The sequence below is a fragment of the Lemur catta genome, chromosome 14 (genome assembly GCF_020740605.2).
Source record: "Lemur catta isolate mLemCat1 chromosome 14, mLemCat1.pri, whole genome shotgun sequence".
Classification (NCBI taxonomy): Eukaryota; Metazoa; Chordata; class Mammalia; order Primates; family Lemuridae; genus Lemur; species Lemur catta.
Genome location: NC_059141.1, coordinates 8715695 through 8736552, shown reverse-complemented (window position 1 = coordinate 8736552; position 20858 = coordinate 8715695). Strand labels below are relative to the sequence as shown.

The window sequence follows — 20858 nt, the reverse complement described above, 5'->3', positions numbered from 1 at the left end:
TATATATGATGAGTGTTTTTATTTAGCTTGAATTAAAATCATTACTGCCATGTATTTTCTTGTTAGAAATATGTGTTCAGAGAAAATTATCTAAATAAATGGAGATAGCCCTTATTTTCTTGGATGGGTCAACCTAATATTACACTAGTGCAATTCTAATTCCAATTTCATTCAGATATTTTGAGAACATGATAAACATATTATAAGAAGTTTGTGAAAGAAGAAGAGTCATAAATAGCTAAGTCACCCTTGAAAAAGGAGTAAATGTGGGAGGTACAGGTGGAGTTGAGGCCCATCCTACCTGATATTAGTACAGATTGTAAAACCATGGAAATAAAATCAGTGTCGCACTGACATAAGAACAGGAATTTGACCAACATAGTAAAGAGCTCAGAAACAGACTCATGAATATTTGGGAACTTAATACACAGTAAAGTAGCACACAGAGGCTGAGGTGGGAGGATTGCCTGGGGCCAGGAGTTTGAGGCCAACTGGGGCAACATAGCAAGACCCCATCCCTAAACAAAAAAGAAAAAAAGAAAAATAGCACACAAATCAAAGGGGAAGGACAGGCTATTTAAAACCATGGAAATAAAATCAGTGTCGCACTGACATAAGAACAGGAATTTGACCAACATAGTAAAGAGCTCAGAAACAGACTCATGAATATTTGGGAACTTAATACACAGTAAAGTAGCACACAGAGGCTGAGGTGGGAGGATTGCCTGGGGCCAGGAGTTTGAGGCCAACTGGGGCAACATAGCAAGACCCCATCCCTAAACAAAAAAGAAAAAAAGAAAAATAGCACACAAATCAAAGGGGAAGGACAGGCTATTTAGTGGACAGCATTGTGAAAACTGTCTCACTTTATGAGAAAAATACTGGATCCCTACCTAATACCATAAGAAAAAGTGAACTGTACAATATTAAGGACCTAAATATAAAAAAGTAAAGCTATAAAATTTAATATAACAAAATAAGATTTTTGTGACCTGGGAGCAGGAGAGAACATCACAAGCTCAAACTAAAAGGCAAAAATATTTTAGTGTATTTGATTAATCAAGAGTAATGCTTTCCATTTGATGAAGGATGCTATTGTAAAATTTAAATACAGAAGACAGTTTGGGGAAAGGAATTTCCCAATGTCTAAAATTAACAAGGAAGTTTTACAAATCCACAATGAAAAAACCAGAAGCCCAGTGGGAAAATGGACAAAGTATAGCAACAGTTAATGAATGGCAGAGAAATAAAAGGCGAACAAGCATATAAAGAAATGTTCAAAGTCATCAATTTTCAGAGATGTTCAAAGTGAAATAACCATGATATGGATATACCTTTTAGACTAACAAAAATTGGAAAACCACACAGTGTGAAGTGTGGGTAGAATATAAAGAATGGGAACCTTTGTGTGCAGTTGTTAGGGATGTTGACCAATGCAGCCATTCTGTAGACTGACACACTGGCAGCACTTAGACAAACTTAGGCATCTTCTGTGTATGGTGAGCTCCTGGTCATGAACAAACTTTTGCAAAGATATTGACTGTAGTGTTACTTGATATCATGGGAGTTTGGAGGCAATCTGGGTGTGTTTTGCTCAGAGAACAAACATTAAAAATTGGTCCATTCTCCCATGGCATGGTATACAGCATGCAGAAACAATAGGGAAAGGACTTAAATACATTAAAAACAGTGAAAAGTGTAAGAAACAGGATGAGATATATAACACAGTACTAGTTGTGTAAATTAGAAATATGTGCATGTGAAATAATGAATGTGTTAAGAACTTACACATATAAGAGGGTTCTAGATTAAAGGCGTTAGAACAGGTGAAATAGAAAAGAATAAATAAATAAAGCAAGTGGTCTTGGGTTGACCGATGGAGGATAAAGGCACCCTGGTTGGAGGAGCATGATTGTCTCACTCTGCATGTAAGGGCTAGGGAAGGAGGTGGGGAATAGGAGATACTATAATTGAATTCATTGCCTTCATTTTGTAAAAAAGAAAGCATCAAAATGTCAGACCTTTTGTAAATTTGCCAGTAAACTTTTTTACCCTAAGCTCTAATTAAAATGCATTTCTATAAATAGGTAAAATCTAAAGAACAAATTGTAGATTCATGTACAGTAAATAATGAATGATGCTGGGCAATGGTGAGTATGCCCAGCTGTTGGAAGGATTCTTGGACAGAAGGTAACCTGGCACTTCTAGGTTTGTCTGTTTGTGCTTCACAGGAGTGGTCACCATCTCACAACTTGAAGAGCCTGAGAAAGAAACAACTTGCTACTCGAGAGGCTATGGCCCGCCAGACTGTAGTCTCGGACACAGAGCTAAGTATTGTTGAGTCATCTGTGATCAGGTACAGTACAGTGTTTCCTGCCTCTGTGATTTGTACTATGCGTATCACGTCTGAGAACCTGACAGGTGTCATCTGAAGATATCTGTGGTAGAAAGTTGGACTCTGCTTTATACCCAGATTACTGAAAAGTTAGTTTGTTATTGTACTGTATTGCTTAGTGTATGTGGTCAATAGCGTATGCAGTATCATCCACCCATTAGCATCTATTAGTGAATATAATTTTTCTCAGCGTCCTGGCCCATAAACTGCAGCTTCTGAAATTCAAATGAACGTAGCATAAGCATACAAACAGATCATATTATCATTGATACACGCCCAGGAAAATGTACTGGGAATTCTACACTTACGTTCTATCCCCATTCATACCCGTTTTACAAACGAAAGCTTCGGAAGCAATGATAGGCAAGGCCTCTCTTCTGTGGAGGAGAGCTGCACAGCAGAAACAGCTAACAGGTTTCTTTTCCTTAAGTTTAGACCATCGTTTTCCTCTGTGTGGGGTGAACTTTCTCTCATGGTATGACTATTTGGGAGTGGTTTGTGTTTTCCCATTATTAACTGGGCAAAGATTAGTTTCAGACATTTTTTAATGGTTTTGGACCTCCTGTTAATTCATCTGTACTTTGGGAGAGTTAATTAATCATGGGTGTCACCTGAGGGAAAAGTACTATCTGTATCTTATTTTTGTCTATCCCAAAGCTTGTTGCAGGAGGCAGAAAGTAAATCTGAACTCAGTCAGAACATCTCTGCCCGGGAACATTTTGTATTTACTGATAATGACGGCCAAGTTTATCATCTCACTGTTGAAGGAAACTCAGTGAAGGACAGTGCTCGGATTCCGCCAGATGTGAGTCTAACCCTTGATTCATCTTCATCAAGGGTTCTTACTAAAGATGGTGTTGCTTCCATGTGCAGTGAAGGCAGAGTTGAGTTGGAAAGCTTCTTCAGAAAAGCTTAATGTCAATATAAGGAGATATTATCATTGATTAAACTTGTTCCTTACCACTAGAGAATAACATTATAACTATTTTGATTAAATATTTACTGTCTGCTGTTCATTTTTATTCCCATAATAATCCATGAGGAATTACTTCCATTTTACTTGTAATGAAACTGAGGGAGAGTAAGTAAGTTTCCCAAGGTTACCCAGCTTAACTGTGTGGCAGAGCAGTGTTTTAAACTCAGGTCTGTCTGACTTCAGTATCTGTCCTCTTTCCATTTCAGGCATTACCCTGAAGGATTTGACTTACACTCTAGTATTATTTTTGGATAATAGTAATCAGGTTGTAAGTGTAATGGTATTATTAATATTTACTAACTCATATAAATTCTTTCTGTGGCATTGTGGAATTCTGTGACTAAAGTTTTGTAGTTAATAATTTGTGTCAGCATGCATTTCACAAGTTGTTTTTAATAGATGGACTAAGGAAAGAAATTTTAAACTAATAAAGACTACTATAATGGTTAAATAGAGGCATGAAGGGATTTTTTAAAAATATGTATATTTATTTAAAATTGCCACCTAAAAATGGAATGCCAACCCCATATTTTATCGGTGGCTTGGGGTCTCACGAAGTTGCAGTCAAGATGTTGGCTGCTGCTGAAGTCATTTCAAGTTCAGTGGGGCAGGACGATCTGCTTCCAGGATGGCTCACTCACATGCTGATTGCAAATTAATGCTGGCGTTGGTGAGAGGTCTTAGTTCTTCCTCATGTGGACCTCTCCGTGAGGCTGCTTGAGGGTCCCCATGACATGACAGCTGGCTCCTCCCAGAGCGAGTGATCCAAGGGAAAGCAAGAAGGAAACTGCAATGTCTTTTTTTTTTTTTTTTTGAGACAGAGTCTCACTTTGTTGCCCGGGCTAGAGTGAGTGCCGTGGCATCAGCCTAGCTCACAGCAACCTCAGACTCCTGGGCTTAAGCGATCCTACTGCCTCAGCCTCCCGGGTAGCTGGGACTACAGGCATGCGCCACCATGCCCGGCTAATTTTTTTTTCTATATATATTTTAGTTGGCCAGATAATTTCTTTCTATTTTTAGTAGAGACGAGGTCTTGCTCTTGCTCAGGGTGGTCATGAACTCCTGACCTTGAACGATCCACCCGCCTCGGCCTCCCAGAGTGCTAGGATTACAGGTGTGAGCCACCGTGCCCGGCCGGAAACTGCAATCAATGTCTTTTGTGACCTAGTTTCAGAAGTCAGTTTAAAGGCAAAGTCTTGATTAAGCATTCTGTTAGCGTGGCCAGGAAAATAGAAATAAGATCTTGGAGTGTTCCTTCATATTATACAGAATTTCATTTATTTAGTATGTTTTTATTATTGAATGTATTATAATATTGATTTTTTAATTCACTTTTTCTTCTGTTTGTTGAATGCCAGTAGAATATATGCAATATTTGGTGTGTATGCCAGTCTATTAATGGTCAATTTGTCAAACCATTGGAGCTTTTCTACTTCTTACCATGGATGCCATGTGAATTTTTATATTTAACAAATGCAAAAACAAAATTTCTTTTAATAGAGAAGTAATTGAGCAGTAATATTATTTAATAGCTAACATGTATTGACTGTATGAGAGGCATTGCTTTAAGGCCTTTACCTTTATAAATTTACTAACACTATTAATAGCAACTCCTCAAGTTTCATGAACTTACCCTGCTTTATGGATGATAAGTCCAAGGCACAGAAAGGTTAAGTGAACATGCCCCAAATCATATGCCAGTCTAGATGGTCAAGCTGGGATTCAAGCCCAGGCAGCCCGATTCCAGAGCCCAGGCTGCTAAGTTCTCCATGACGCTGCCTCTGGGCGTCTGTTAGAACTGTAAGTTCTTCTCTTTCTCCAAGTTAGATTTATTACAATCTAAATTTTTATATTTGCATTTCTGTATGTAACTTCTACGCAGAGCTTTCTGTGCATTGAAATTGTACACAAAAGAGCATCTCTTCATCTTCATTCCAGAAGTTTCCATAGGTATCAGTGAAGCTCTGGATCCTGTTTTCCAATAGAAAAATTACTGCATAATTAGTTATGAAATAGCTTTAAGTTTCTCTTGGAATGTATTTACTGTGGTCCCCAACCCCAGGCTGTGGTCCGGTACCAGTCTGTGACCCATTAGAAAATGGGCCACATATCACCACCTGAGCTCTGCACCATGCCCTCCCCATGACACCCCTCCCGCCCCCAGTCCATGGAAAAATTGTCTTCTACGAAACTGATCCCTGGGGCCAGAAAAGTTGGGGAGCACTGCTTTGCAGTGAAAGAGAACTTAGATTCAGTTCTCTGAAAAGGCTTTTTTTACTTCTGTTTTTTTCTTCTTTTTTCCCTAAGGCATTTCTTCCTCAAAAGACATCCTTTCTCTATAAATCTACTTCATATGACTTGATGTCTATCTAATTGTAGTCTCCTGTTTCTTCACAGTTGAAATTGATAAGCTTTGTGGCCCTTTTAGTGTCTGAAGTCAGTGTTTCAGGATTTGATGGCATTCTTACTAAAGCAAAACCCTTTATAATTAAGTTTTATTAAAAGATCCTTATTATTTCATTATGGTCATTAAGTAAAAATATTTCTCTGTTATGACAACTTATTAGTAGTGAAATTTATGTGTGTTTGTTGCTATTTTCTAGGGAAGTATGGGTAGTATTACATGCATCGCTTGGAAAGGTGATACATTGGTACTTGGAGATATGGATGGAAATTTAAACTTTTGGGATTTGAAAGGCAGAGTATCCAGGTATGACCCAAGAATGAAATCTTGTTATTTAGTTAAAAAGAAAAAAAGGAAAAGATAACCTGTTGATACGGTTTCATTGGAGGCTTGTAACTTGGCAAGCAGAATTAGTAAACATGGGTCCTTTATCACCTGCCCTTGGGAGGAAGGGTCCTGAGCCAAGCTCTTGATCGTTCATAGGAGACCCTTATCTGCAGGTGGCCCATGCAGAAGTCCTGGGACATTATTCTAGCTGACATTAGAGGGCAGGTCCTTTCTGTCAGATGCAGCTCCCTATCCCAGAAAGGAAAGTGGTTCTCCCATCATCAGACCTGTCAGAAATGGAAATAGAGAAAAACATTGGACATAGTTTTTGGTGACTAGCTATTACTCGACATTGTATTGGTGTGTTTGTTTTTGTTCTCAGAGGAATACCTACACACCGAAGTTGGGTGAAGAAGATCCGTTTTGCTCCTGGTAAAGGAAACCAAAAGTTAATAGCAATGTACAATGATGGCGCTGAAGTGTGGGATACTAAAGAGGTAGGCCCGGTGCCATGAGGATAAAATGTAAATGAAACTGGCTAGCTTTTTCCCCCTTCTTTCTGATTTAGAAATGAAAACTATATAATGGATTTGTCAAGTTTCTTACAACAAATTATTTTCTTTTTAGCATTTTTACTTTATAGTATTTCTGCTCTGGAGGTAACAGCTCAACAGATTTATTTATTTATTTTCATGTGTTACCACTGTCTTTGAGACCTTTAAACTGTGGTCTACATGTGGAAGATAGATTTTCAAAGGCTATTCGCTTCTAAACTTGCACTGGGCCTTTGCCACAGGCAGTCTTCCTTAACCATTTAATCCACAATGATAAAAATCTTCTTTCTGTCTGAAAATGACAACCAAATTCACTCTTGAAGGTTCAGATGGTGAGCAGTTTAAGAAGTGGCAGAAATGTGACCTTTCGGATATTGGACGTGGACTGGTGTACGTCAGATAAAGTGATCTTGGCATCAGATGACGGGTGCATCAGAGTCCTGGAGATGTCTATGAAGTCCACATGTTTTAGAATGGATGAGCAAGAGTTAACCGGTATGGAATTTTAATGATAGGGGGCTTTGAACCCCCCCTGCCTTTTATGAGCACATGTAGCACCCAGATTTTGGTTTATAAATTCCATTTCCTGACTAAAAAGAGCCAGGGTTCCTTGGAAAAAGGAACCTGTTCCTTTATTATAGGACAGAGGCAGAAAAGGTGCAGGATGAGGCTACAAGAGCTCTTGTGGTACCAGAACTCGAGGAAGTAATTGGAAAACCAAGGAGGACCTGGCATAAGGGGACAAACTGGTTTTGAGAGACTTCCCCTGCTAAATGTCAGGCAGCCTGTGCATTATAAAGAATAATGGTATTGCTGTAAGTGTTCAGCACACAAAAAATCTATCATTCCATAGTAGTAGTCAGAGAGAAAAAAGGGAGTGAGCAAGAAAGAAAAGCTTGAGTGTCCAGAAGAATGCCAGTTGACAAATGCAGAAAGAATGACAGAATTAGAGAATCACCAGTTGGCAACCCTTGATGCAATATTTGATTCAAGCAAGGACCATTTGTGGATGTAAATCATTCGGTAAAAGGATGTTTGAGGATAGTAAATTCAGTCTGCCAGTATCTCCCCCACGTTACCAATTCTACAGGGAGGGAAAGTGCCCTGACAAGAGAGAACTCTGATGAGTACCCCTTTAACTAGATGATCAGATTTAGTGTTTCCTGTAACCAGACAACTAACACGTTCCTTCTGATGCGATGCACTGAGTAGTACACAACATCCCTTGTGTGCAGTTTCTGCCAAAAATGTCCACCCTGAATCTGATCCTCAGAAAACAGACAAACCAGAAGGTAGGGCATTTTCCACAACAGCTGGCCAGGATTCTTCAAAAATGGAAATGTAGTGTAAGACCAAAAACAAAGAAGTAGGAGGACTGCTCTAGATTAGAGGAGACTAAAGAGACATGACAATGCCATACAGGAGCCTGGGCTGGACCCTAGATTTTTGAAAAGAATATAGCTGTCAGGATATTTGGGGAATAACAGAGGACTGTTGAATGTGGGCTGCATTTTAAATGATTTTATTGAATCAATATTAAAAGTCTTGAGTGTGAAAAAGGTAATATTAGAAACATTCCCAACCACTTTCTGAATTTTATTTTAAAAAGTCCACATAAAATATTTTATGTATGATTTAATTTTTATTTAACTACATAGAATGAAGTTTTCTAAAGCAGAGCTATCCAATAGAAATGTGACCCACATATATAAGTTTAAATTTTCTAGTATCTACATTTTAAAGAGGAAAAAGAAACAAATGAAAAAGATTTGAATTAAAATTTTACTTAAGCTAGTATATCCAAAATTTTATCTTTTCACCATATAATGAGTATTAAAAATCACTGATGAGATATTTTACGTTTTTTTAGTACTCAATCTTTGAAATCCAGTTGGTATTTTACATCTATTACAAAATAAATTGAATTGCCCTCTCAATTTAGAGGATAGATTTTCAGCAGAAATATTTTAGCTTTATGTATATTTTAGAAAATTTTCAATTGAAAAAGTATTCATGTGGCTCTCTGCTGACTACTCTGTATACAGTTTATAGCTGAAGCTTCACCGTTAGTATAAAACTTTATATTATTTAAAAAAAGCAACCCTTTTTTTTTTTTTTTTTGGTGTAGAGCCTGTGTGGTGCCCGTATCTCCTTGTTCCAAGGGCCGCCCTTGCCTTAAAAGCCTTCTTATTACACCAGCCTTGGAGTGGACAGTATTCTTTGGACATTTCTTGTGTGTAAGCTTTTCCATTTTTGTTTTTCTTTCATAATTTACTTAGAGTTGAAGGACACCCATGAAAGTCAGCCATGGCCTATACTCCAGGGTTTAAAGGGAATGGACCCTAAGGCAGAGACACTGAAAGAACCTCCAGTCTGCCCCTCACTTCCATTCCTCTGGGGCCTTGGTGGAGGTGGAGGTCAGCGAGGAGCTGCAGTGCCTGTGTTGCTCTCAGGTGGCTGTGTGGTTTTTCTTGTGATCTGAGCATGGACCTGCCATGATAAGGAAAAGGATGTATGTGAAGAGGGTCGATGGAGACCAGGCGGAATTTGGGAGAGGTTAATTCCTCTTAAAAGCAACATTAGTGGGCCTGCTTCAGGGGTATATTATGTTATATGAAGCTCAGTGTCTGCCTCATTGCAAAAAAATTCACAGAAACTATTATTAGTGGTGGTTATTAATCAAATCCACAAAGAGTACTGAACTTCTGCTGTGTGGAATGCACAGGTGGGCATGGGGTGGGGGATTTAAAGACAGTGCCCTGAGCTGTCTGTGCTCCAAGAACTGTCTCCTCAGAGAAGCAAGTGTCCGCGCTGCGGAGCAGCATGAGCAAGTTCCCTTAGTCATTGCTGGATTCTTTATTGAAAGGAATCTAAACCTGATGCTTTTCAGAGCCTCCTAATAAATTATCTGGTTTTTTGAAAGCCAAAGAGGCTTTCTTTACCCATTTCTTTGTTTTTGACTCAAGAAGATGAAAACAGACATTAAAGATGATTGGAGGGGCCTTGGGTAAATTTTTGCTTTTTGGTCTATATAACCAAGACAAATGAGCCTATTTCTATATTAATACAACTTTTTTTTCTGGTGAAGAAATGAGTGGTTTTAAGTGAAGAAACAATAAACTCATTCAAAATCTTCTCTGTACAGTGATTATCCAGAAAACAAAGAAATAAAGAATCTCCTTCAGGAGCAGCTGAATTCACTGTCCAAGTAAGCACTCTCTGTTTTGTTAGTAGATAAGGATGTGAGAAAGAAAAATATAATAAAATTGGAGTTTTTAAAATTAAGTAAGTTATGTTTTAGGAAATATTAGTGGCCCAAGAAGAGAGCATTCTCTTTGCAGAGGTTTGCTTCCCTTCAGAATCGTTGTTTTGTAGAGAAAACACTTAGTCACAGTGACAGAGCATCTGTCTTCCCAAGTTCTAGTGCTCTGGTCTCCCATCAGGGCAGGACTCGACACTGTAATGTGAGCATCCTCATAGCTCAGCCGCCTGCACCACAAATCCCCCGTGAAGCCTTAAGCTGGGGGACACACTCAGGGTGATTCTTCTGTGTCTGCTTCCTATTTCTAAAACTGTTACCAGCCTCTGAGAGGAGGTTTTTCCAGGTTCATGGTGATCATCAGGAGAAAAGAATTTCAGGATGCACCATGTAAGCCAAGCAAGTGACAGCTTTTTGTTTTAAGACAGAGTCTCACTCTGTTGCCCGGGCTAGAGTGCTGTGGTGTCAGTCTAGCTCACAGCAACCTCAAACTCCCGGGCTCAGGCAATGCTCCTGCCTCAGTCTCCTGAGTAGCTGGGACCACAGGCATGCGCCACCATGCCCAGCCAATCTCTCTATATATATTCTAGCTGTCCATGTAATCTCCCTCTATTCTAAGTAGACAGGGGGTCTCGCTCCTGCTCAGGCTGGTCTTGAACTCCTGAGCTCAAACGATCCGCCTGCCTCGGCCTCCCAGAGTGCTAGGATTACAGGTGTGAGCCACCGCGCCCGACCGACAGCTTTTATTGAAAGCAAAAGTACACTCTAAGGAGAGCGAGCAGGCAAGCTAGAAAGAGAGCAGCTGCACCGGGAGGAAATGGTTTTTGGTCTTTTGAAGTCTTACTAATTGAGGGGAGGAATATTTAAGGGTAAGGGGTTGGCTTTTACTTATTAATAGAATTTGGGTAGCAATTCCTAGAATTGGATCCCCTCCATTTTTATGCTTTAGATGCTTATCTCGGAACTGTCATGGTGATTTCAAGGGTGGAGAAATTTTGAAACTACAATGTAAATGACATTTTAATTAGCCAGAGTTCACCTAAGATGACAGAGATAACTGACAAGCCAGTTGAAGCTGGTTCTTGCCTTTGGTTATCAGCCCCTCAGTTAGCTTCTGCCTGAGGTTGTTTAACACCTGCACCCACTCTTCAAGCCCCTGCGTCTGGTCTCAGCCCTGTCTCCTAGTCTCCTGCTCTAACATGGGTTCTCTGTGTCAGGTGCTGGGTGTGCACAATTCTGGCTGAGAAATGAAGATGCTCCCTAGAGCCAGGAGCATTTAAAAGAATGTATGAGGAATAATATTGCAAAGGAAGGAGAAAACCATAGGTCCACAAAGACTTCTTTGTAAAATAACACATTTGTAATATAGAATCTGCCACAAATAATCTTTAACAAACTAAGCGTAATAGAATGTTTTGTTGATGGCAAATTCAAAGTAATTACTTTGTTGTTTTCCCTATCCAAACATTAACATTTATGTTTAAATGGCAAACTATAGATTTAAAGACTATCTTCCCTGATTTATGGATATTTGATATTTGGCTATTTTAAAATTATTAATTTATAAAACCACTAGCCATTCTTCCTTAAATGCTTTATTTTTGGAATAGTTTCAGAATAAATTCTGAATGTTATCTTCTCTAAAGTATATACTGTTCCTGATGATTAGCAAAATGATTTTATCAACAGTGGCATTCTTGTTGCAATAGTTGGGCACCTGTTTATTTTTTTAAAAAAGTGGGTTGAACTGTTGCAAGCCTATAAACTGGAATCAGAGCCCTACAGCCCCCTGTGGTGGTTGACAGGTATTTCTCCAAGCCTAGATGCACACTCTCAGCCCCCTTAAACTTTTGTAATTTCAGAGTCATGGCAAAGAACTTTTATAAGTTCTAAACATGTTCTTTGACTGGAATTTTCCATTTCAAGAGTATATTGATTTCTTTCCTTGCTGTATTATTTGATTCTAAACTTTTATCTTAACATTTGTCTGGATTCCTGCCTGCAGTGACATAAAGAAACTCTTGCTTGATCCAGAATTCACTCTCCTGCAGAGGTGCCTGCTTGTTTCAAGGTAAGATCGTTGGTAGCGTTCTGTGTAAGAAACAGAGAATTTCAAGTTAAGTCATTACTCTTATGAGTTTTTGTTACGGACAGACTCTTAGATTTTTAGAAAAATATATCAGTTCATCCTTTAGATTTGACTAAAAATAATTTTGAAAGTAGTAATACAAACAGGGGAAAAAAATCAAATTACATTTTAAATGTGAGATCTAGGCCTTCTCTATTGAAATGGCTCCCTTCTACAAACAGCTTTTTAACATATGTGTTTTAAAGATACAGATACAAATGGCATGGATTTAAATATACAATAATTTGTATTTAGAATCAATAACCTGTACTTCCTCACAGTACAGTAGAGTTGTCAATTATAAAAAGGACCTTTTCCTCTGCTCCCCAGAGAATAAATAGCAAATTACTTTCACACCGAATCTAGCCAGTTATCCCAGAAGAACTTCCTCCTTATGTGAAACTATGGCCCAAATTGAAAGGTGTGCTAATGGCAAACCAGGTAAACAATTGATCTTCACACAGAACAGAGTCATTGGGGTCTGAAGGGGGCCTGTGCAGTCAGGCCCCTGTGTTGTTGGATACCCAGTAGCAGGGCTGGAGAACTTGCTGCCTCTCCCCTTTCACCCGGCCAGGCCCCAGATAGGACAGCACCGTGTCCCCAGTACTGCAGCTACTCTAGCAAGCCCCGTCTGGGCCCAGGTGTGCTGTGTGGGTGCAGTCCTGATTTTGGTTACCTGCTTCTCAGGCTCTATGGTGATGAGTCGGAGCTGCACTTCTGGACTGTCGCTGCCCACTACCTGCACAGCTTGTCCCAGGAAAAGTCAGCAAGCACGACAGCTACCAAAGAAGCTCCTCCTCGGGACAAATTGAGCAACCCACTAGATATATGTTACGATGTGCTCTGTGAAAATGCCTATTTTCAGGTATCATACTTTATATATTAAAACCTTTAAAGCTATCATCTGGATTACTTACGTCTTTGTAAGTATCTTACACTTGGGAAGCTTTCAAACTAAGGTAATGTCCACAATACAGAAATATGCCCCTTGGTGCATTTGCATAAAAAGGGTCTTATTCAAGAGAACATAACATTTAACTGTGTTTTTAATATACATTAAAATTTTATTAAATGGTCTTAATTTTTGTCTTAAATTTTTAAACTTAGGTTCATTTTGATTCTCTTATTCATTTTCTGTAAAATATTTTATTCACTTGGGTTGAATTTACTATTTGAAATATATAAAGGTAGCTTCATAATTTTATTTTATAATTTACCTTTTAACCTCCAGCAGAACAGCAGACTACATCAGCTCACGTAGGGTTTTCTCATCCGGTTTTACTCAAGTGCCGGTTTCTGTAAGTAGGCAGACATGCATACAATAGTAATGCATTTTAACATTATTTCTTTTCAGATTCTTAGATTTCTCTAAAGTTGATTACCTAGTAACCCCAGCAGTCACAGTAGTATTTATTAAAATGACCTGAAGTATAGTAATATTTAAATAATTCAAGAGTCTTATAATCCAGGCTTAATTTTCCTTTTTTTCCTATTCTAGAAATTTCAACTGGAAAGGGTCAATCTACAGGAAGTAAAACGGTCAACTTATGATCATACAAGGAAATGTACAGACCAGCTACTACTCTTGGGTCAAGTATGTCAGTTTTCATAACTCTTTTCATGTTGCATGAAGTTGCTAATTAGTATTTCAGAGCAGAGTAGTGTGTGTGTATCATAATATTTCCCTCCTAAATGTATCTCCTTCCTGTAGATTTAGGCTTTCTTTCAAAATAATACCAGTAAACCTCATAAGAAAGTAAAAACATGGCTAACCAGCTTGTAATTTAGGCTTCCATAATGTCAAATGAAGCCTACCTATTTCTTTTGTTTTGTTTCTATGTCTCTCAATTGACTGATGCAGAGCTAAAATAGGCAGTTACTTGAGCACCTGGATACAGCAGCCTCTGATTTTATGTTTATTTCAAAGAAGTTGTGTTGTACTTTTGTTCAGTTTTTGTATATGTAAACAAAACATTCAAGAGCATTATTTGAAAATAAACATCTTGTTCCACATTATGAATTTTAAAAGGTTATATTGGAGGAAAATGTTCTCATAATTAGAAAAACTGTTTCTCTTATTAGACAGACAGAGCTGTGCAGTTGCTATTGGAAACAAGTGCAGATAACCAGCATTATTATTGTGATTCACTGAAAGCCTGTTTGGTCACCACTGTCACCTCATCAGGCCCCTCTCAGAGCACTATTAAGTTGGTGGCAACTAATATGATTGCCAATGGCAAGCTGGCAGGTAAGGCAGTACACTTTGTGGGTATATGTGTCAATACGCTGGAAAAATCAGACCTGTTCCCGGCCCAGTATTTGATTATTAGGGACATTTCTTTCTTTTTTATATACACTGAAGAAAAATGGAAAAACTATTGTTAGCTATTTATAAGATGTCTGTAATCATCTAAACCAGAACACTTTAAGAATGAAAGGGGGCAGTATTAATAATTGCCAAGACAGCTGGGCAGGGTAGCTCATACCTGTAATCTCTGCACTTTTGGAGGCTGAGGCAGGAGTGTCACTTGAGGCCAAGAGTTCAAGACCAGTCTGGGCAACATAGTAAGACACCCCTCTCTATAAAAAATTTTTTTTAAAAATTAGCCAGGCATAGCAGCACCTACCTGTAGTCCCAGCTACTTGGGAAACTGAAGCAGGAGGATCACTTGAGCCCAGGAGCTTGAGGTAACTGAGCTATGATCGCACCACTGCACTCCAGCCTGGGAGACAGAGTGATACCTTGTTTCTTTAAAAAAAAAAAAAAAAGAATTTCCAAGACAGTAGGCATAAATTGGATAATCCCAGGCCAACTAGAACAATAAAGTCTGTGAGTAAGACATGTTTTGCTGTTTATCCTCTGGACTGTATTTTATTCCTATCCTGAGTGGTGACAGTGCAGAACTCCTCATATTTGATCCTAAAATTCAAGTCAAGAATGTCTCCAGTAGGTATAAAATATACAAGACTAGATGAAATCAAGTGGTAATTTTCATTTTTAATGGCATGTCAAAGAAAGAGCTGCAGCGTCATTTTAGGGGCTTCTGTTTTGTCTCCTAGAGGGCGTCCAGTTGCTCTGCCTGATAGATAAAGCTGCGGACGCCTGCCGCTACCTGCAGACGTACGGCGAGTGGAATCGGGCAGCGTGGCTCGCGAAGGTAGGTGATCCCAGCAGGTGCCTTCAACTTTGGGATAGAGAGTTCAGTCTTGACCTTTTGGCTCGTGTCTTGGAAGCATTCTTTGGCCTGCAAAGCCTGCTTTGCAAATTTTTTTTTACAACTCTTATCCTCTTTCTATGCTTTATGAGTGTAAATTGCATTTCTTACTGAAAAATGGAGCTCACATTGGTAGCCATTCAATGAAAGCAGCTGCCTTCTCTCCCTGCTGGGGTCCGAGTCCAGACTACAGCCCCGAGGTTGCCGGGTTCCTAGGTCCTGCAGGCAGGCCCAGGTCGTTATCACTGCTATTCATGGTTTCAGGGCAGTGTGTTAGTCAAGCAAAGCCTAGTATTTGTTTCATGGGAATAGAGCTCACTTCGAATGAATGATGTTTTTCTTTACAGAGTGCAGGATGTTTTTGTTTTTAACATGGGCATCTTTTTCAGGTCCGTCTAAATTCTGAAGAGTGCACTGATGTCCTAAAGCGGTGGGTTGACCACCTTTGTTCTCCACAAGTCAATCAGAAGTCAAAGGCCCTCCTGGTCCTTCTCTCTCTGGGCTGCTTTTACAGCGTGGCAGAGACGCTGCACAGGTATGCCCCACGTGCCCCCGTGCTGCTCAGGCTTCCCGGGACTAACCGCTTCACGCTGTCTTGAGGCTCTAGCAGGTGGACGGTAGTACTCGATGGCAGAGTGACAGGAGCTGTTCACATCCATTCATTCTTCATTTGGTGTAAGAGCTGTGATGTTTTCATAACAATATACTGGTCAGACCTAACAGGTACCTATTTAAAAAGAATTTAAAAGAAGTCTTCAGAGAATTGCAGATGATTCAGCTTTGAATAGAGCAACTGAGAGGAAGTCCCGAGAGCAGGAGGAAGGGTAACAGAGGCATGGCCAGCTGGAGATGTCCCCTCTGGCAGCCTTCAAGAGAAATACCCATCACTTATTATGGGACATTTTATTATTTAAAACTAAGGGAGATAGGTTGAGGCAAATATGAAAAAAGATTATTTGTTAAATCTGGACAGTGGGTACATGCATACTTATGCCTCTGTAGATTTCTGTGTACTTGAACTACTTCACAATTTTTTTAAGTATTAATTTTTAAAAAGCTTGTGATGAGGGACATGACTATTCATTCACCCCTTCTTTTTGTTTTTTAAAACATAAACCACAGCTTAGAAAGCTGCTAGGGTAACTTTTGCAATACTCAGGTTTCCAGGGAAAATGTGTAATATACCATTAGGTGGTTCTACCCTCAAATGACATAAATCACGATGCATAACTCTTACTTTGTTCCGTTGAGCAGCATGAGATACTTTGATAGAGCAGCCTTGTTTGTGGAAGCCTGTCTCAAGTACGGTGCCTTTGAGGTCACTGAGGACACAGATATCCTTTGCAAAGTCATTTATGGTGAAGAGGAAGAAAATGGCATGCGTGGGTTTGGAAATTCCTCTTAGTTTTACTGCCTGGGCAGGAACTTTAGTTATTTTACTTATTATACTGAGAAAGATCCATGTTCTGATTCCCCAAAGCCAGGAAAGAGGGAGACCTGGGACGAGTAGGAATTGAAAGGTAGGGGCTGCATCGCTGGCACCAGCTGGGTCTGGGGTGGAGGGGAACAGGACCCAGCTGGTGCGAAGGATGGTTTGTTACAGACTGAGACACGGCCTCCGGTGGCCAGGAATCGCCCTCCCCCAGCACAGAGGTGTCTGCGTCCCCCTGTGCTGTGCCCCCGTGAACACCAGGTCCCTCCCGGGCAGCCCTGCAGAGCTTGCTCTTCTTCCCTGCCCCTGGGAGCCTGTGTGAGCCCAGTCACAACCCCCTGTGCTCTTCTTTTCCTTAACTGGGGTTTACAGAAACTCACCGCTGCTATATTTGCAGATTATGCCCGAAGTTTGAAGAACCTCGGTTTTAAACAGGGAGCAGTTCTTTTTGCTTCGAAAGCTGGAGGAGCTGGCAAAGATTTGTTGAAGGAGCTTGAGTCCCCGAAGAAAGAACCGACCGAAGAGTGACAGGCTAATATTGCCAGGGACTCCAACCTCGGAGGCAGGTGGCTGGGGGCACTGGTCTGGCTGTGGTCACCATCGCAGTCCAGACTGATGATGAGGAAGACGGGGTCCTTGTGAGCTTTTCACCACCTTTCTGAAGCCAGACGTGCACAACAGCATACAGGCGTCTGCATTAGGAGCAAGTTCTTGTCCTGCATTGATCTCAGAGAAAATATGACTGCTTCAGATTGTGAAAGTGCAGAACATGTTATACTTTGGGGAAGAGAACATTAAGAGGAGTCCCTGGAAATACTTTTAATTTTTTTGAACTTAAAATTCAATAGACTGAATCACTTTTCTCATTGACTAAATTTAAACATGTTTGAGAAACCTACAGTAAAAGAAATTTGTGAGACCTATTCTCAGATGTGTACTGTGCCTGTGTTTATATACAATCATTCAAGATACAAACAGGGCAGAAATGTTTAACCATTAAAGATAGCTTACCAAAGCACTTTTTGTTTTCTCACCATGAAAACACAGGACTGTTGATTCCTTGGTTTGAGGCAGTTTCTAAATGTTGTAATTTCAGGCTCATAAGCTCATAGGGAGGTTCAAGCTTCATGTTTAGTTCCAGTAGGTGAGCTCTTTGGCATTTTGGATTTTAACCCCTTCTGTGATGCAGAACAGTCACCTCATTTTTGAAGTCTGTCTTTGTACTTTAATTTTCTTTGTGGTCTTCTAATAGCTGAAATATATAAGATGTAACTATTATAAATTATTGCTAAGAATGTAAATGCCTATAACTTACTTACAAAATGATAAAATGAAAATGCCATCCAGGCCTGTGTTCTCTGCGTTGCCATGCATGAGGTCAGGTGATGTGCAGTCCCCTCGGGTCACCTGGCTGCCCATCCCTGCAGTCCGGCTGTTCCTTCCGTGTCCAGAGAAACCTGCACGGAGAATTGCGCAGTGCAGCACAGAGCAGGACTAACTCCTGCACCCTGGGCAAGTCTACCTCTGAGTCCTGAGTGGGAACTCGGATCATGCAGGGCTTCCGGAGGCAAGGGAATGAGCATTCCCGTCTTTCCCCTCCTGGGCCTGCAGGTGACGCATAGCCTGACACCTGCCAGGAGGCAGGACCTTTAGGGAGACTCATAACCTTTTCCTACTCTTAGAAATTAAACAGTGTGGAGAGAAAAGATGGCAGAGTTGAGGTAACCTCCTGGATTCGTGCTCCCAGAGAGGAAGGCATAGATCTCGACCTGTTACAATGCGAGTGGATCTCTCCCGTGCAAGAACAACGTTGTGAATCCACGGAGAATCAGCATGGTACACAAAAAGCAAGAAAAAGATAAGGTGAACAGGAGATAAGATCGCGAAAATCTGGAGCATGTGAGACAAACAATAGAGAGTAAAGCATGGGACGGCTGTGCCCACCTCACCAGTGAGTGAGGTGGGATCAGTCCCACAGGAGAACATCTTGCTTCCCCACTGGCCTCCACACTTACTGAGACAGGGATCTGCCTGAAGTCAGTGCAAAATCACTGCGGGAGATGTGGGGCTCTGTGGAGAGGAGACATTAGTGGGAAGCATCTTGAACTCCCGAGCTCTGTGCTAGGATGTGCCTAGCAGGGGAGGGACTGGTCTGGGCTACCGCTGGAGGCAGTTAGGAGACAGGTAAATTGCCTCTACCACTCAGCGGGTCTAGATTTGACGGAGGTGAAAACTAATTAGGGGACTCTAACCTGGAAACCACTGCGGGCTATTAGGCCCGCTCAGGGTGGATCAGAAAGAGAAAGAGCTCTTGCTGAATGGGCGTCAGATTGTGGGAGGGTGACATAAAGGAGACAAGAGGGCATCTTGATGACACAGCCCCTGGATCCAGCACCTGCCACCCCCTGAACATTCACCCCCAGTGCTGGCGATCTGCAGGCAGGCAGCCACCATTTTGGGGGTCCACAGCCTAGCCTGCGGGTAGGTACCAGGTACCATATATGCCAGTAATAGAGAACCAAATTAAGGACTCAATACCCTTCACAATAGCAACAAAGAAAATAAAATACCTAGGAATATATTTAACTAAGGAGGTAAAAGACCTCTACAGGGAGAACTATGAAACACTGAGGAAGGAAACTGCAGAGCACGTAAACAAAACAGCTGGAAAACCATACCATGCTCATGGATCAGAAGAATCAACATTGCTAAAATGTCTGTGCTACCCAAAGTGATCTACAGATTCAATGCAATCCCTATTAAATCACCAACATCATTTTTCACAGATATAGAAAAATAATTTTACGCTTTGTATGGAACCAGAGAAGACCCTGTTTAGCAAAAGCCCTTTTAGGCAATAAGAACAAAATGGCAGGTATTAATTTACCAGACTTCAAACTATACTACAAGGCTGTGGTTATTAAAACAGCTTGGTATTGGCACAAGAACAGCGACACAGACCAGTGGAGCAGAATCGAGAATCCAGATATAAAACCATCCTCATATAGCCATCTAATCTTTGACAAAGCAGACAAAAACATACTCTGGGGAAAAGAATCCTTATTCAATAAATGGTGCTGGGAAAACTGGATAGCCACATGTAGAAGACTGAAACAGGACCCACACCTTTCACCTCTCACAAAAATCAAGTCACAGTGGATAACAGACTTAAACCTTAGGTGTGAAACTATTAGAATTCTAGAAGAAAATGTGGGAAAGACTCTTATAGACATTGGCCTAGGCAAAGAATTTATGAAGAAGACCCCAAAGGCAATCACAGCAACAACAAAAATAAATAAATGGGACCCGATTAAATTAAAAAGCTTCTGCACAGCCAAAGAAACAGTCACAAGAGCAAACAGACAACCTACAGAATGGGAAAAAAATTTCACATGCTACACATCTGATAAAGGGCTGATAACTAGAATCTATTTAGAACTCAGGAAAATCAGCAAGAAAGAATCCAATAACCCTATCAAAAAGTGGGCAAAGGACATGAATAGAAATTTTTCAAAAGAAGATAGAAGAATGGCCAACAAACAATGAAAAAATGCTCAGCATCTCTAATCATCAGGGAAATGCAAATCAAAACCACAATGAGATATCACTTACCTCCAGTGAGAATGGCCTTTATCATAAAGTCCTATAACAATAAATGTTGGCGTGAATGTGGAGAGACAGGAACACTCATCCACTGCTGGTGGGACTGCAAACTAGTGCAACCTCTGTGGAAAGCAATATGGAGAAACCTTAAACAGATTCAAGTAGACCTATCATTCAATCCAGCAATCCCATTATTGGGCATCTACCCAAAAGAACAAAAGTCATTCTATGAAAAAGACATCTGCACCCGAATGTTTATAGCAGCACAATTCACAATCGCAAAGATGTGGAAACAACCCAAGTGCCTATCAATACATGAGTGGATTAATAAAATGTGGTACATGTATACCATGGAGTATTACTCAGCTATAAGAAATAACAGTGATATAGAATCTCTTTTGTTCTGGAGGGAGCTGGAACCCATTCTACTAAGTGAAGTATCCCAAGAATGGAAAAATAAGCACCATATGTACTCACCAGCAAATTGGTTTCCCTGATCATCACCTAAGTGCACATTTGGGAATAACACTAATCGGGTGTCAGACAGATGTGGGGGGAGGGGGGA

The 20858-nt window shown here is 40.4% G+C and overlaps 1 protein-coding gene and 1 long non-coding RNA gene across 2 annotated transcripts in view; one reads left to right on the top strand and one right to left on the bottom strand.

Moving 5' to 3' along the window:
- WDR11 (WD repeat domain 11) overlaps positions 1 to 18037 on the top strand; it is a 50849-nt gene extending 32812 nt beyond the window's left edge. Inside the window, exons 15-29 of the mRNA XM_045569401.1 lie at positions 2232 to 2356; positions 3053 to 3200; positions 5975 to 6081; positions 6485 to 6599; positions 6980 to 7151; positions 8785 to 8893; positions 9802 to 9864; positions 11921 to 11986; positions 12731 to 12908; positions 13542 to 13637; positions 14126 to 14291; positions 15104 to 15201; positions 15648 to 15793; positions 16513 to 16592; positions 17061 to 18037. Coding sequence (XP_045425357.1) covers positions 2232 to 2356; positions 3053 to 3200; positions 5975 to 6081; positions 6485 to 6599; positions 6980 to 7151; positions 8785 to 8893; positions 9802 to 9864; positions 11921 to 11986; positions 12731 to 12908; positions 13542 to 13637; positions 14126 to 14291; positions 15104 to 15201; positions 15648 to 15793; positions 16513 to 16592; positions 17061 to 17218 — 1827 coding nt within the window. The 3' untranslated portion in view covers positions 17219 to 18037. The remainder of the gene's footprint in view (positions 1 to 2231; positions 2357 to 3052; positions 3201 to 5974; positions 6082 to 6484; positions 6600 to 6979; positions 7152 to 8784; positions 8894 to 9801; positions 9865 to 11920; positions 11987 to 12730; positions 12909 to 13541; positions 13638 to 14125; positions 14292 to 15103; positions 15202 to 15647; positions 15794 to 16512; positions 16593 to 17060) is intronic.
- On the bottom strand, positions 4432 to 14714 carry LOC123650468. The gene is made up of 3 exons (XR_006739345.1): positions 14671 to 14714; positions 13261 to 13339; positions 4432 to 5342 (listed from the first exon to the last, which is right to left on the bottom strand). It is a non-coding gene; the product is annotated as an uncharacterized LOC123650468 (long non-coding RNA).
- Positions 18038 to 20858: the final 2821 nt, after the last annotated feature.